The 17224-nt window shown below is 39.3% G+C and overlaps 1 protein-coding gene across 2 annotated transcripts in view; it reads left to right on the forward strand.

The window, feature by feature from the left end:
* The window catches only part of CEP43 (centrosomal protein 43), a 56106-nt gene that overhangs the window by 17463 nt on the left and 21419 nt on the right, over positions 1-17224 (forward strand). The window contains exons 5-8 of one of the 2 annotated variants that reach the window (XM_054490540.2): positions 30-118; positions 572-709; positions 7159-7239; positions 9854-9913. In XM_054490540.2, coding sequence (XP_054346515.1) covers positions 30-118; positions 572-709; positions 7159-7239; positions 9854-9913 — 368 coding nt within the window. The remainder of the gene's footprint in view (positions 1-29; positions 119-571; positions 710-7158; positions 7240-9853; positions 9914-17224) is intronic. The other variant, XM_054490544.2, reaches the window with a different exon arrangement.

Raw genomic sequence — 17224 nt, forward strand, 5'->3', positions numbered from 1 at the left:
CTCACTTACCTTTTTCTTGATCTTTATAGGTCGTTTAGTGGCTAGTCTTGTTGCAGAATTTCTTCAGTTTTTTAACCTTGACTTTACTTTGGCTGTTTTTCAACCTGAAACTAGCACAGTAAGAATAATGATTTTTACATCTATCTTTTGAAACCTTCTTTGATACAAATGAGTTAATATTAAGCTGAAAGTTAATAGAATTTGACAACTGATAGTTTTTTACATTTAGATTATTTTTGGTAGTTGATTATCTGTTTTTCTTAAAAGCCATATGAGCTTTCAGATAGCTGGCACCAGTGTTGCTGCTTTGTGTTACTTGAAAGCTTGCTAATAAAAGTGTTACTATAGAGTTAATTTTGATACGATGTTAGATTGCACCTGTTAATGGAAACTTTGAAGGTAGAGGCTCTGTAAAAGAAATAGGCATAATTTTTAAAAATAGTCATTTCACTCATTAGTAAGACAGTCTCTGAGTTTAAAGATGTCTTTAAACTCTGAAAATATTTTCTTTACTCCTTGAGAATAACTTCTGCTATTTTTTTGTGCACTTGTATTTTAACTTCTTTTCTAGCTGCAAGGTCTCGAAGGTCGAGAGAATTTAGCCCGAGATTTAGGTATAATTGAAGCAGAAGGTACTGTGGGTGGACCTTTATTATTAGAAGTGATCAGGCGCTGTCAACAGAAAGAAAAAGGGCCAACCACTGGGGAAGTAAGTAGAATTCTGTGTTATCTTTTTCTATTTTAATTATTGGCTACTTAGTTTAGCCATGCAGATTAGTGCATATATAGTAAATTACGGTTTTCATACTAGAAGATATTCCTTAAAAACAAAATGAGATGCATTCAGATTGTATCAATGCAAATTTTAATGAAAATTAGGAATGTGCTGACTCTGATTCTGTGGCATATCTTTTCTGGTTTTTGATCCTCAAGAGTGTTGGGTCATGAGCTAAACTGTCTGGAACAAATCCCAACTCCTCGTTGCCTCGCTTGATCCTCCGTTCATGCCATACTGTGTATGAAGTGGGCTCTACCAGGCCCTACCTTGGTGTTCTGAGGTTTCTCTGCATAAGCCAACAGAAGCACTCAACTTGCTATTATTTTTATTAAAACATCTTAGTTAAATATAAAAGGACTGAGGACTGATTTATAGGATAGTTAATAAATTTTTGGACTTAAAGGCCTCTTTAGGCTTAAAACTAAGCTGTTGATTTTGCTTTAAACTGTTTAGAAATAGTTCAAACTTACACTTTTTTTTATTAGTACTCTTCATCTCTTAACCTTTTTTTAGAAATTGTGCTAATGAGATTAATGATATAATTTTATTTTCATACATTAATTTTACATAAAGATACTCTGTTTTATAGATACAGGCAACATCTGTAACTGTTCCAGATATTTGATTAAATGTGAGCTTTTAGTCAGAAATTGATAGGTAAGAATGTGGAGGGCTGTATAGGTTTCCTACTTATTTTCTTTGGTGAATCTCAGAGGATATTTTCTATTAGAATTTTTGAAAATTGATAAAGCTTGCCTGAGTACTAATTATGTGTAAGGCATGGTAAATAGACTTTGTGGGTACTATAAGATAAAATATAAGAAACTTCTGTGTCTCTGAATAGCGCAAAGCTATTTAAGATAAAATGTGCTCAAATAAGGAAATTAACATTTAAATAACAGTTTATGGAGGAATTGTCATTTAACACATTATTTCCAAACATATTATGAATAGTTTAGAGGAGGAAGCGATTGTCACATGCCAAAATTTTATTGAAGTCAATTTTAAAGTGAGAGTAGGATGTCAGTTTTGGGGTGAGGATTGGGAAGGGTGTTCCGAGAAGTTGGAATGGTGCCAGCCAAGTGTGGAAGCAGGAGAGCATAGCCAGATCCTGGGCTGGCTGGGAGTGAGGTGGCTCGCCCAGAGCACAGGTTGTCACTTCAGCTTGTGCATATAATTTCATTCCTTCATTTATCAATATTCAGCAAGCCTTTATTGTGTGCTTGTTTAATAGATACTGTGCTGGGTACTAGGCAATCAAAAACAAACTAAAGAACCCAGTCTCCTGGGGCCAGCAGTCTTCAGGTCGTGATGACCTCTGTTTATTGGCTCTCCCCTCTCGGCTTCTGTGGCCCTGAAGAACTCTCTTCTCTTTCTAACTGCCCTTTCATTTTCTTTTCTGTTTAGTAGTTGTGCTGTTGCTCACCTCATTGCAGTGGTGTTTATGCATATTTTTCTGTCTAGATTGATCTTTCTTCCTTAACATACCACTAGCATGGACTCTGGAACCAGGTTACTTGGGTGAAACCCCAGCTCTGCTACATTCTAGCTCTGTGAGCCTGCAGTCACTCAGCCTCCGTGTGCCCAGCTTCCTTATCTGCAACATGGAGATCACAGAAGTATCGCGCCTACAGGTCTGGAGGGGTCTAAGGAAGCAAGATGTGTGAAGCTTTGAGCACAGTGCTTGGCACGGAGGACTCTGTGTGTTATTGTAGTAGGCATCAGTGGATTCAATTAACTGTGAATTGAAAATATTCGGATAGGCTGAGCGCGGTAGCTCATGCCTGTAATCCCAGCACTTTGGGAGGCCGAGGTGGACGAATCATGAAGTCAAGAGATGGAGACCATCCTGGCCAACATGGTGAAACCCCATCTCTACTAAAAATAGAAAAATTAGCTGGGCACGGTGGTGTGTGCCTGTAGTCCTAGCTACTTGGGAGGCTGAGGCAGAATCACTTGAACCCAGTAGGTGGAGGTTGCAGCGAGGCGAGGTCGTGCCACTGCACTCCAGCCTGGCGACAGAGCGAGACTCCGTCTCAACAAAAAGAAAAAAAAAGAAAATATTCAGAGAAAATACAAGAAAAGAATGCAAATATAGTAGAAAACTGTTTATATAGCACTTACATTGTATTAGATATAAGTTATTTAGACATGATTTGAAGTACATAAGTTATATGCAAATATGTCTTTTCACATAAGAGACTTGAGCATCCTTGGATTTTGGTGTCCGCAGGGGAGTCCTACAACCAATCCCCTGTGGATACTGAGGGACGACTATATTAGTATTACTGTTTCTTGTTTTTGTATGGATGACTCTTTAAGTTCAGTGTAGTCTGCCTAAGCCCAGCTCAGTCCTTTATCCTAGCTCCAGACTAGAATTTCCAGCTCTTCACAAAACATACCCCCCTGGATAACCCAATAGTACATTCGAATCCTGTGTGGAAAAACTTACTTTCTTCTCTTTACCTCTAAAAGGTAAAAACATAAAGACAAAAGCAAATCCCACCTTACTCCCCGCAAATAACCCTCTTCCACGTCTTCTTGCTCCCTTCCGTGTTTTGGTTGATTCTATTCCTGTGGCTCCTTGGTTTCATCCCGAGGAGCCGCCTCTTCACATGTGTTCTAGATTCAGTTCTTCTGTCAGGAAGGATTCACTCTCCACCTTGCACCCAGTAGCTTTGGTAACAGGCTGTGGAAGAAAGAGGAATTGATGGAGGGCTTTCTCTTCTCTGCTAGGTAGGATGTGTACCTCAAAATGAGACCCAGTAGGGCTTTCTGTTCTCTGCTAGGTAGGTTGTGTACCTCAAAATGAGACCCAGTAGCATTCCTGTGTAGTGGGTGTGATGTGAAAATGGACACAGAATCACTGTTCTTCAGTACTTCATTCTGACTCGTGGATTTGAGGCCTTCTCTGAAGTTTGCCCTGACTTTTTCATAGCTGTGATTCTGTCAAATAGACCCAGGATAGGAATTCTATATCCTCAAAAGGTAGTTGTTTTACTCCCCCAAGTTGCTGAACCAGTAAGTTGGGCATCTCATCTCCATTTTTTGCTAGTTTTCCCTTCCTAATATCTGGGTATTTAATTTTAATAGTTTGTGTGTATGTATATAAACAAATAGATAAAATATTTAAAATAGAGACCTCAAAGATGTATGTTTTGGCCCTTCATTATTTATTAGTGTTTTCTATTACTTTGGAAGAAAACCTGTTGTTTATAATGAAATAAAAAATTAGAGCTTTTATTAGCTTTTGACTTTGACTGTAGAAAACGAGCTATAGGTTAAGCTCACTGAACTAAATTACTGATGCTTTTTACCAAAACTGCATTTTAACCACCTCAAGAATTAGGTTGCTGTGCCCCAGCCGCTTTAACTTGACTTCTGTTTGGTTTTATTGGACGCTCCCCAGCCGTAGATAATTAAAGCCCTTTCCTGTTTTCTGAGCCCCTCAATGGATCATTTTCATCTCCTTCAGCACCTCTACCATGTAGGTCCTTATATCTGTCCAGGATCATTTCTTCCTAAGGGTTCTCATGCTTTCAGTCTGTCATTCACTGTTGCAGAATTATTTTTAAACTTCAGCCCTTCCTCTGTTCCTTTCTTCTGTACGATTGTAGTGACTGCACTGCTGACTCAGGAGTCCCAGATTCTTCAGCCTTTATGAAATTTTCTGTGTGATGTGGCCTTAACCTGTCTTTCTAGCCTTATGCCTTTTTTTTTTTTTTTTTTAATGTGGAGCCTTGTACTTAAGTCAGATTGAACTTTGGACCTACTACTTGAAAGTGGCTTGTGTTTTTTCTCCTTCTCTTATTTTGTTATTCTATCCTCCACTTGGAATTATACTCTTTCCCCTTCCCCAGCTGTAGAATTTTGTCAGTCAGGTTTTCTCCTCAGCTGCAACTCTTGTTCTTATTCTCTCCTTACTAGAAACTGCATGTAACTTAGTGCCTCCTTCTGTCAAGTTGTAGTAGTGATCTGCACTGGTTACACATGGAAATTTATTGAGGACAAGGGCTTTATCTTCATATCTCTTACACAGTCTAAAGCATTGTGATTTTTTTTTTTTTTTTTTGAGATGGAGTCTTGCTCTGTTGCCTAGGCTGGAGTGCAGTGGCGCGATCTCGGCTCACTGCTGCAAGCTCTGCCTTCCAGGTTCACGACATTCTTCTGCCTCAGCCTCCCGAGTAGCTGGGACTACAGGCAGCCACCACCACACCCAGCTAATTTTTTTTTTTGTATTTTTAGTAGAGGCGGGGTTTTACCATGTTAGCCAGGATGGTCTCAATCTCTGACCTCGTGATCCGCCTGCCTTGGCCTCCCAAATTGCTGGGATTACAGGCGTGAACCACCGCACCCAGCCGGCATAGTGATTTTTAACATACTGTTCACAGTCAATGGAAGCCTTTGAAAATTCGAAGAGGAATACCCATTTAGAAGATTTGTGGAGGTTAGATTGGTAAAATATGGAGAAGTTAGCAGACTAGAAGGAAGTGGAATACATAAGAACGCAAATCTAGACAGGAAGTAGCAGTAAGAATAGAAATAAGTGGACATACAGGCTAGGCATGGTGGCTAACACCTGTAATTCCAGCACTTTGGGAGGCCGAGGCAGGCGGATCACTTGAGGCCAGGAGTTTGAGACCAGCTTGGCCAACCTAGTGAAACCCCGTCTCTATTAAAAATATAAAAATTAATGTTGGGCGCGGTGGCTCATTCCTGTAATCCCAGCGCTTTGGGAGGCCAAGGCAGGTGGATCACCTGAGGTCAGAAGTTCGAGACCAGCCTGGCCAACATGGTGGAACTCCATCTCTACTAAAATACAAAAGATTGGCCAGGTGCGGTGGCTCAAACCTGTAATCCAACTTTGGGAGGCTGAGGCGGGCGGATCATTTGAGACCAGCCTGGCCAACATAGTGAAACCCTGTCTCTACTAAAAATACAAAAATTAGCTGGGCATGGTGGTGTGCACCTGTAGTCCCAGCTACTCGGGAGGGCGAGGCAGGAGAATTGCTTGAACCTGGGAGGCGGAGGTTGTGGTGAGCCGAGATTGTGTCTCTGCACTCCACAGAGCGAGACTCTGTCTCAAAAAAAAAAAAAAAAAAAAAAAAATACAAGTAATTAGCTGGGCGTGGTACTCGGGAGGCTGAGGCAAGAGAATCGCTTGAACCCGGCAGTCGGAGGTTTCAGTAAGCCAAGATCTGGCCATTGCACTCTAACCTGGACAACAAGAATGAAACTCTGTCTCAAAAAAAAAAAAAAAAAAAAGTCGGGTGCGGTGGTGCATTCCTATAATCCCAGCTACTTGAGAGGCTGAGGTGGGAGGATCACTTGAATCTGGGAGGCGGAGATTGCAGTGAGCCGAGATCGCACCACTGCACTCCAGCCTGGGTGACAGAGTGAGACCCTGTTTCAAAAAAAAGAAAAAGAAAGAAATGAATAGATAAAGATGACCTTTTGAGAATCAACAAGACTTGGTAAACTAATATTTTGGCATGGGGCAAGGTCATAGAAGGCAGTAAGAGAAAAGAAAAGCTCTCAAAGGCCAGTTTAAGGATTTTAGCCTAGAAGATAATATCACCACCAGAAATAGTGGGACTGAAGAGGGAGAACTGAAGTTATGAAGAGCAGCACATTTCCGTATTTAAAAAGTTACAGTCAGTCATAAAGGGATTTTTGTAACAAAACAGCCAGTATTTACTATGTACAATGTCATAGAGCTTGTGCTGGTAGTGGATGAATTGTAGGAAGTGATTTTCATTTAAGAAACATTTTAAAAACCTCCTCCTTTGCGTTAACCACAGTGCTCAGAACCCTGTGGTGACAGGGCACTGGGCAGCAGATGCAGATGACTCCTGTGGAAGTTGGGCTAGAACAGGTGCTTTGCATTTTGGAAAAAAAATGTGTGGAAGTAGAAAACTGGAAGAGTGAACTACTATTTGAAGGGGTAAAGTATTTTTAATGAAAGTTGTTATTTGGTATTTTTTCTTGAGAGAAAATGAAGTAGGGAAACAAATTCAAGGAGAGCAAAAAGTAGATCTTAGAGAATTACAGGGTATTATTTGTCTGGAGAGTAGGGAGAAGGGAAGTGAGGAGGTAAATGCTGGAATGATAGACCTGGGACAGATTTCAGTGGAGAAAGACAGTATCCTGTTCAAAGTGAATGAATGAAATATTTTGCAGGTAATTAGAATCTAGGGATGTGTAGAAGGTTTTTGAGGGGGTAAAATTAGAGGAAAATCTAAAAAGGATGGTTACTTTAATAAGAAATAAAATACCAACATTGTATAGTGTTTTTAAATGCTAAAATTCTATTGGAGTGTAATTGGTATATTTGTGTTTTATTTTTAAATGTATTTTAATTTTAAACTAAAATATTTTAGGGTGCACTAGACCTATCTGATGTACATTCTCCACCAAAGTCACCAGAGGGAAAAACAAGTGCACAGACAACACCAAGTAAGGTGAGTTAGCTGCAGAACACAGAAGTCATGTCTGGATTTAACTCCAGAGGGCTCTGCTTTTCTCTGTCTAGTCTTTCTTGTTACAAGTTGTATTGTTTTATATAAACACATGGGCTCTTTAGTTTCTTGAAGGTGCTTTTTTTCCATTAAGTATACATTAAAAAAAAAATTTTGCTTTGTTGGTAGTTGTTTGACATTTGTATCGTAGAAAGGAATGTGCTGGTAAGTAACAGAATCATAGAATATTTGGATTTATTTGGTACTTTGGACATTTTCTCCTATTAACAAGGAGATTTACTTACTTTTCATTTATAAATTCCTAGCTTGAGAATATTAAGCTAGGAGTATGTATTATAGGATATAATATTGAATGAATATTTTAGACTTCTAGATGGGTGATGAGATTCAGAATTGTAAATCATGATGGTTTTTAATATACATGAGCTGTTTTGATAGAATTTCTAAGAAAATGTATATACTTTGGTTACATTTGTGTGTGTATGCATGTGTCCATCTGTTTGTGTGTTTATGAGTTGTTAAAGGTAAGACTTGATTTCAGAGATTAAGCATGATGGGAAAAAAAATGAGCTGTATACTTTGAATTTAAGATCCAGGATATGTAGGAATGGATAGAAAGATGATTGTCAGGAAATTTGTTTTCTCAAGAGCATAGCATGAATTGGTAGTCCCAGGCGGTCTTACCAAAGGATAGGTTTGGGTCTGTTTAGTCTGTTCAGGCTGCCAAGTACCATAGATTGGGCAGCTTACAAACAACACATTTTTCCTCACAGTTCTGGAGGCTGGAAGTCCAAGATCACGGCATCACTATGGTTAGGTCTGGTGAGGTCCCTCTTCTAGGTTGCAGAGAGCTGTCTTCTCATTGTGTCCTCACGTGGTGGAAAGAGGGTGAGAGAGCTCTCTGGGGTCAGGGCCCTAATCCCATTCACAAAGGCTTCACCCTCATGATCTGCTCACCCCCCAAAGGCTCCACCTTCTGATACCATCACATTGAGGGTTAGGATTTCAACATAGGAGCTGGGGGTTTGTGGACTACACAAACCTGCAGTCCATGACAGGTCAGGTTTGTATTCTTTGACTGTCCCTTTGATTTTCATCCCATAGGAATAGAGTGATGCTGTGGAGTCCATCCCAAAAGATGAGGTCCCATGTGGGTTTATGGTGGTGGATCGACTCTCAGATACAGTTGCATCTTTTTAAATAGATGAACTTCGAGGACATAGTGATTATACTACAAGATACCTTTCTTTTTTAAATGTCTAGGCACAGAACATTGCTGAACGATTGCTGTTATTTTTTGCTTGTTCTTTGATGTTGTTGCTCCTTTTTATTGTTTAAGTTTGGAAAACTAAAGGAATTTTATACTTCATTTCTAACCAAGGAAACAACTATTGTATTGTTTATAGTTGCTCCTTCTGAGATTTCTAGTTGCTGTAGGGAAGGCCTTTTTTTAAAATATTTTTTTCCTAAATTATTTCCTAAATAGCCTCATAGGAGGCTATAACTACCCAGTGATAGAATAAGGTCATGAGTAAATTTTTAAAATTTCTTTAAATTAATTGCAAATAAAACAGCCTATGTAAGTAAGCTTTACTTTTCATGAAAATACCTGGCTTTAGAAAAATTAAAATTAATGAATATTCCAAAGTACTTATCAGTACCTATAGCATTTGACTATTTGGAAGCTCTTTTTAGCAAATTATTACTGTTTTTAAAGCAAATTAGCAATCCTAACCTTCTATATATAATGTATGTCTTCAGGGTAAAATATTAAAGTCTATTTTACATATTCTTATTCTCTCTGCATACATTTTAAGATCTAAGAATTATAATGAGAATCTCAATGTTTTAAGTCAGTCAGGAAATGATGCTGTGAGTTTTTCCAGAGAAGGGGGGACTGTCCTGAGGCTGCTTTAGAGAACAGCATTTGTCCTAACAGCTGTCTCTGCCACCATCCCGTTATTCTAGTTTAGTCCCCATAAACCCACTTCAGAAATACCCTAGATAGTCCTTGTGTAGGGTTGCATCTGTTCTAAGATAAACCCTTATTTTGGCACTTAAAATGCAATTTCTCTAGTACTAAAGGACCTGGATTTGGGATCCAGTACTTTCCCTACCGTCTTCTTGCTAACTATCTCCTACTGGCACCCAATCAGCCTTGAGGGCCCATGGAGAATACTCTCCAAGAGTAGGGTCCAGCCAACCTTTAGGAACCAGCTTTGTGTGCTCCTGAGAAAGGTCAGATGAGGTCAGGACAAGTCTTCAAGGAAGTTGCCTAGGAACTCAAGTGAGGCTTATTTAGAATGCTGCTAAAATGTAGCATGAAAGAGGTGATTCTCCACCCAGTAGGAGCTGAGCAGGTGGAGGCTAAGGTATCTATGTTTGACCTGGTAACTATTGGAAACAGTAAATATGAGGTAGACCACTTCAGGAATAGAATTAAGAGAGGACCAAAAAAGCAGGCCTCACAGAATATATTAACTAGATGTTCCACTTCGGAGACATTTTTCAGTAGGCATCTTTGTTTGGTAATGAGTTAGTTTATTTTTAAAGATTTCTATTTTGTGGTAAAATCTCATTTTATTCTCATGCTCAGATACCAAGGTATAAAGGACAAGGTAAGAAGAAGACAAGCGGGCAGAAGGCTGGTGACAAGGTAACATGCATGAGGGCAGAGGAGAAAAGCAGCCTGTGGGCATCAGGTCTCGACTCTGGGGCCTCCTGGAGCGCTGGGCTCCTGTCAGGTTGGGTTCTCAGTTTTCTTATGAAATGTCACTTGAGGCTGGGCTAGGTGGCTCGCGCCTGTAATCCCAGCACTTTGGGAGGCCAAGGCGGGAGGATCACTTGAGGTCAGGAGTTCAAGACCATCCTGGCCAACATGGTGAAACCCCGCCTCTACTAAAATACAAAAATTAGCCGGCCATGGTGGCACGCACTTGTCATCCCAGCTACTTGGGAGGCTGAGGCAGGAGAATCGCTTTAACCCGGGAAGCGGAGGTTGCAGTGAGCTGAAATCGTGCCATTGCACTCCAGCCTGGGTGACAGAGTGAGACTCTGTCTAAAAAAACAAAAAGTAATGATGGCATGAAATAAAAAGTAAATTTCACTGTCAGTTTTTATCCAGGTGAAAATCATACTGTTGAATCTTAAAACCACGCTCTCAGTTTTACTTTGAAAATTCCTGTTTTGTTGGCAATTAGAGTTGAAAATACGTATTTTTCTTTTGAATGGATGATTATATAGATGTTAGTAACATTGTGATTTTTATTTGAGGAAAGTAGAACATCAAACTATTTTTTGAATACGTACCTATTGATAAATTAAAAATTAAATGTATTTCCTCCAAGACATTTTTGTGTTCTGTCATTTTTCAGACAATTGCACATTTGTGACCCTTTATTCAGGGCCCCTGCTCACAGTAGACTGCTGGGGGCCAATGCTGCATACTACCAAGGCCTTGGCTGCTTTTTCATCCTCCCCTAAAGATCACAAAAATTGACTAATCCAGTAGATTAGCTGCTTATGAAATTTAAATATTAGAAGTTTTAGAAACATTATCAGTACAGTTTTTACATCTACTTGGGATAAGACAAAATATTTAATTATCAGTTCTGTGAGATTCATTAGTCCTATGTTGAACTTTGGTTATGTATAGATTTTTTCACTAGGTTGAAAATCTTCAAACTTAAAGCTTTTTAAAAATTCCACCTGTTGTGTTAGATGGCTTTAGTTCTAGTAGTTTCAAAGGTAAATTCCTATTACTGTATTCTCTTTCTGTTCACACTGTTATTTATGCGTTATTAAACAAGAAGATGCTTTAAAATAATGATTTAGTAAGTTTTTTTTTTTTAACATTTACATAGTGAAAGTTATTGTGTGTTAATGCTTTGGGCGACACATTTAACACAGTTCTAACTTAAGGAGTTGATAGTTTAATTGGAGATGAGACATACCTTAAGTAAGATATAAAACTTCTTAATAGATTTTAAAAATCAGTTTCTTGGACTTTTCTAAAATTTAAAAGCATATTAGTATGAAGTTTTTATAATCTTATTGCTGTTGTGGGTTTCAAACAACTTAAACATTTTCAAGAAGTTTATACATAGAGCCAAGGCATCCTAAGAGATGTGGTTTTCACTTTGTGTGATGTGAAGTAACTGTGATGGGCCCAGACTTTAGCTTTCGCTGTACTTTGGGCAGAGTGTAGTGTGTGCCCTGACTTGAGAGGGGATTGAAGAACCTAGGTGGGCCCATATCCCAGGATTTAGTCCGTAATTTGGGTCTCTTCTGTTTCATTATTGTGTTCCTGAAGCCAGGATGCTTCCTCAATTATTTGGAAACCTTTTTCCCTGTACATTTCTGATCTTGTTTCTGAACTGCCTTGTGAGAAGTCTGTATTGTACCCCATGTGGCCTATTGCCAGCCTTACTTATATGGGTAAGCCCTTAGCTCTTTGTTCCCCTGCCTTTCTGCTTTGCCTTGTGCATGCAGTGAGTTCCCAGCAGCCTTAACATTCTCAACATCTTCATCATCCAGATGCTATGTTGCATGTGGTGGTTGAGGTTGTACACAGCAAGACTCCCGATGGGGCCATCCGCATGGTAGGTGAGTGGCATCTCCCAAGGTGTGCAAAGCCATCGTGGGAGCCCTGCCTGTCCTGTAGACGTGAACTGGGCACGCGATGCAGGAGGGCCCAGGGTACTGCTGCTCCCAGAGCTCTGGAGCACTGATCAGGAGTGTCGCGTGTGTCCGGTTGCTTTTGAATGCAGGAGGCGACAAGTACTAGTGGCTCATTCAAAGACCCTTGGCACTTTCTTCGGGAAGCTATATTCATATTATAAATAAACTTAAAAAAAAATTCATATGTATAGTTAGAATTGATTTGTAGGGTTTTTGAACTGATGTAACTTGGGCAAAACTGAAGTTCTTATTTTTGTTGTTGCTGAGAGACAAGATAAAAATAAAATAAAGATTAAAGAAAAGATTTGGTATACAAGGAGTATAAATATGAAATGGGAGGGCATTTTAAAAATGAATTAATAATTTTGAAATATATATTAACACTTGCTGACTTCCAAAGTATCATCTGTGATAATTTATCTCATTGTATTCCATTTCATTGTACCAAACATCCTAATTGTTTGAAAAAAAAAAAAAGTATCAGAAAATTATAACAGACTTTTGATAGGCCCTACTAGCTTAGGTTTTTACCATTTAGTTGGAAATGTTGAGTAAGATTTATATTTTTTTTGTTTTTAATATTTAGAATTAGTTGCTCTTTATCATTGTATTAAATGTAATATGAAAGATCATCCTTTCTTCTTACAAATAGTTTTCAGGTGTCTTTTTGTTTTTAGAGACAAGGTCTCACTCTGTCGCCTAGGCTGGAGTGCAGTGGTGCGATCATGGCTCACCACAGTCTTGTCTTCCTGGGTCAAGTGCCCACTTCAGCCTCTTGGGTAGCTAGGACAACAGGTGCATGCCAGCACACCTGGCTAATTTTTTAAAAAATGTTTTTATGTAGAGGCAGGGGTCTCGCTATGGTTGCCCATTCTGATCCTCAGCTGTGGGGCTCAAGTGATCCTCCTGCCTCGGCCTCCCAAAGTGCTGGGATTACAGGCATGAGCCACCGTGCCTGGCCCAGTTTTCAGGTGTTTTAAAACTAACATGTATTGAGATGCTTTTTCACATTACATGTAGGTTTTGGGGCATATGTTTTTGTATCTTTGGCAGTCACCTCAGGATTTTCCAAACCAGGCGTTACCATTCCCTGTCACACTCTCACACCATCCTGAATGAATGGATACATGGATGCATGAATGTTCCCACGCTTAGCCCTGTAGTAAAATTACTTCTCTAAATAATTCATTAGTAAGTCATGGATCAGAAACTGTCGCTGGCGGGGAAAGAGGTGGCGGGCAGAGGCATGGGTGGGGAAGAGAATTAAGTACAGTCAGCCTTATATCTGCAGGTTTCATATGTATGCTTTCACACCTGCAGTTTCAACCGTATGTAAATGGAAAAATGGTTATAAAAATAATAATACAAATTTTATTTATTTTTTATTTATTTATTTTTTTGAGATGGAGTCTCTCTGTTGCCCAGGCTGGAGTGCAGTGGCGCGATCTTGGCTCACTGCAAGCGCCACCTCCTGGGTTCATGCCATTCTCCTGCCTCAGCCTCCTGAGTAGCTGGGACTACAGGCACCCGCCACCAAGCCCGGCTAATTTTTTGTATTTTTAGTAGAGATGGGGTTTCACCGTGTTAGCCAGGATGGTCTCTATCTCCTGAGCTCGTGATCCACCTGCCTTGGCCTCCCAAAGTGCTGGGATTACAGGTGTGAGCCACCGCGCCTGGCCAATAATAATACAAATTTTAAAATAGTGGTATACAACTTCTACATAGCATTACATTTATTAGGTATTACAAGTAATCTAGAGATGATTTAAAGCATATGGGAGGATGTGTGTAGGCTATGTGCAAATACTACAGCATTTTATGTGAGGGATTTGAGCATCCTCAGACTTTGGTGTCTGCAGGGGTCCTGGGTACTGAGGGACAACTGTATTGCATGAATTTTTTGAATACTTTTGCAAAACAATAATATTTCTTTGACTGATGTTTCTCCCACATGAACAGTTTGGAAAAAATTCTTTTTTTTTTTTTCAGGTTCTTAAGACAGTCTAGTGATACAATTCAGTTTTTGACTACTGAGAAATTAAGGTTTTTCACTGTGAAACTTCTCTAGTGCTGACTTTTTGTTAATCTAGAAATGATTGGCTTCTTTATTATATGAGTGTACTATTGGATAATTTAAATATATACTAAAGCTTTCTTATGGCTACACTATAATTTCCCATAGAGCTTATTATTAGTCTTGAGCTCCAGCCAAGAGAACTTAATGACCGTTGTAGTGCTGTGCAATAGGTCCCTCACTTTTATGAAAAGACAAAACTTGTTGTAGTTTTTTGTTATAAATGACTTGATTTGTTTCCTAGGGCTGATGTAATATAAATACCAATATTGAGTGGCTTAAAACAACACATGTATTGTGTCACAGTTCTAGAGGCTTAAAAATGTGAAATCAAGGTGCCCGGAGGGCTGTGGCTCCTGTTCTAGCTTCTGGTGGCTGCTAGACCCAGATGCTGTTTGGCTTGTAGATGGATTACTCCAGTCTTTGCCTCCATCTTCACATAGACTTCTCCCTGTGTTTCTCTGTGTCTCTTCCCCCCAACAAGGATACCACTCATTGGGTTAGGACCCAGGGCCACCCTACTCCTTGAATGGGCTCATCTTAACTAAATACGTCTGCAGTGGACACTGTTTCCAAATAAGGTCACACTCTGAAGTACTGGGAGTTAGGGGTTTCAACATACTTCATTTGTGGGATACAGTTTGTCCCATAATTTCTGTGCTTGTCCAGAGAATGAATTCTAAGGCATTGCTGTGATATGTGTGTGTGTGTGTGTATTTTTTTTTGAGATGGATTCTCGCTCTGTCGCCAGGCTGGAGTGCAGTGGCGCGATTACAGCTCACTGCAACCTCCAACTTCCTGGTTCAAGCGATTCTCCTGCCTCAGCCTCCTGAGTAGCTGGGATTACAGGCACGTGCCACCACGCCCAGCTAATTTTTGTATTTTTAGTAGAGACGGGGTTTCACTATGTTGGCCAGGATGGTTTCGGATCTCCTGACCTCATGATCTGCCTGCCTTGGCCTCCCAAAGTGCTGGGATTACAGGTGTGAGCCACTGTGCCTGACCTTATATTTTTTAAATCTTATTTGTTAGTTTTTAAACAATACTTAACCTTAGTTATTTAGCTTCATTTTGAATCTTCAACTTAGCCAAATCCAGGTGATACAAAACCCAAGTAACTGAAGTTTATGTATGTAACATAAGTTCGTCTTAACTCATGATAAGGGTTTTTAAAGCAGATTCCAGGGAATACATACGTATACAGATGGTCCCCATTGTTACAACAGTTTGATTTATGCTTTTTCGACTTTATGATGGTACAAAAGTGATATACATTAAGTAGATACCATATGTTGAGTTTTGATCTTTTCCCAGGACAGTAATCGGTGGTACGATTCTCTCTTGGGGCCAGGCAGTGACGTTGAGCCATGGCTTCCAGTCAGCCACATGGTCACGAGGCACTCTGATGCCAGGGGACTGAATAGCCAGCATTTTTTGGATATTGTGTTTTTGCGCTTCATGTCTATGAAGTGCCCATTTTCAACTTTGTGATATTTTCACTTGACGGTGTATCAGGTGAAGCGCTGTTGTGGGTTGAGCATCTGTGTACACGCATACATCTGCTGTGTACATGGAGGAACCATTGAAACTGCTCTCAACGTTTTCAGTACTTTGGTTTTAATCTGCAAAATGTGTTGATGACAAATCTTTCTCCTCTTCATGTAGATTTTTTTAATAGTGAAGTTTATTTGGAATTAAGTTTAGTGAATTCATTAATAACCTAGTTGGTAATGGTCTTTTGGCAAAAATGAGCCATAGTTATAAAGTAGTAACATGTTACTGTGTGGTTTAGAACTTGATTTTGAGAGCAGTTCCAAAGCAGATTGTTTCAGAATTTATTTTTCCTCCTTGGATTAAGAGAACTATATTTTTAAAATAATTCTGTTATGTTTACAAGTATGTGTTGTGTAATATAGTAATGCCCTTCTCCGTAAAACTTGTCTTCCTAAAACTGTCTTTCTGTCTATAGCAGGGATATTGGTCAAACCTGTCAAATAATCATGGATACCTACTAGTTGCTCAGCTTTGATATTAGATAGTTCATTATGTGGATTTAAGTTACGTTGGCAGTGTGAATTCTTGGGGAAATTAGAATAATTATTGTTTCTCATAATGTTGCTTTACATTTACATTTTTCAGTTTCTTTCATGCCAGTTATTCTTTGGCACTTTCTCTTGAGTGTTTAGAAGGAGAGAATCTGTCATGGCCACAGGCTCTGTCATTGTACATATGTTTAAATATCACATCAGGGTATTTATTTCCAAATGCATATTCTTTTAAAAAGATATAAATCCATTATTAAAACAGTGTAAAAATCAGAAATTACAACTGGTGTGAATTACATAATACTTTTCTATATTTGATAATACCAGGAAAACGTCAAGAAAGTTGTTAGGAAATTTTTGAAAGTTTCCGTCTCTTTGAAAATATGTTGTCTAAAATTATAACTTGGTATTTATTTTTTCAGACATCTCTTTATAATCATTAGTTTATATTAATAACATGGAATGTATGGCTCTCTAGAAGGCAATAAAATTTGCACAGCATATATCTTGCCTACTGTCAACTAGTCAAGACCTCTACCTGGTGTAAAGATGTAAACGTATATCATAAGACATGCATAATGCATTCTGTCTGTACCCATATGAAAAGTGAAACCATCCTTCAAGAGCGTCTTGTTCGGTAATGTCTAACCCAGACTTTGGTCACCATGCTTCAGTAGTTACTACTCTTTAATTCTTTCTCAGCCATCCATCCCTTCCTAGATATAATTTGATCTGAAAAATATGAATCTAGTTCAATTCTTGAGGAAACTCATGCCTAGGAAATTAATTTACTTAAGATTACATGGGCCTTGCATGGTGGCTCATGGCTCATGCCTGTAATCCCAGCACTTTGGGAGGCCGAGGCGGGTGGATCACTTGAGGTCAGGAGTTCGAGACCAGCCTGGCCAACATGTTGAAACCCTATTTCTACTAAAAATACAAAAATTAGCCAAGCGTAGTGGCACGTGCCTGAAATCCCAGCTACTCAGGAGGCTGGGGCAGGAGAATTGCTTGAATCTGGGAGGTGGAGGTTGCAGTTAGCCCAGATCGCCCCACTGCACTCCAGCTTGAGTGACAGAGCGAGACTCTGTCTCAAAAAAAAAAAAAAGATTATATGACTGGGTATAGTTTGTGCTTGTAATCCGATAAACCCAGCTACTTGGGAGAC

This window comes from Pongo pygmaeus, chromosome 5 (genome assembly GCF_028885625.2).
Source record: "Pongo pygmaeus isolate AG05252 chromosome 5, NHGRI_mPonPyg2-v2.0_pri, whole genome shotgun sequence".
In the NCBI taxonomy this organism is placed as follows: domain Eukaryota; kingdom Metazoa; phylum Chordata; class Mammalia; order Primates; family Hominidae; genus Pongo; species Pongo pygmaeus.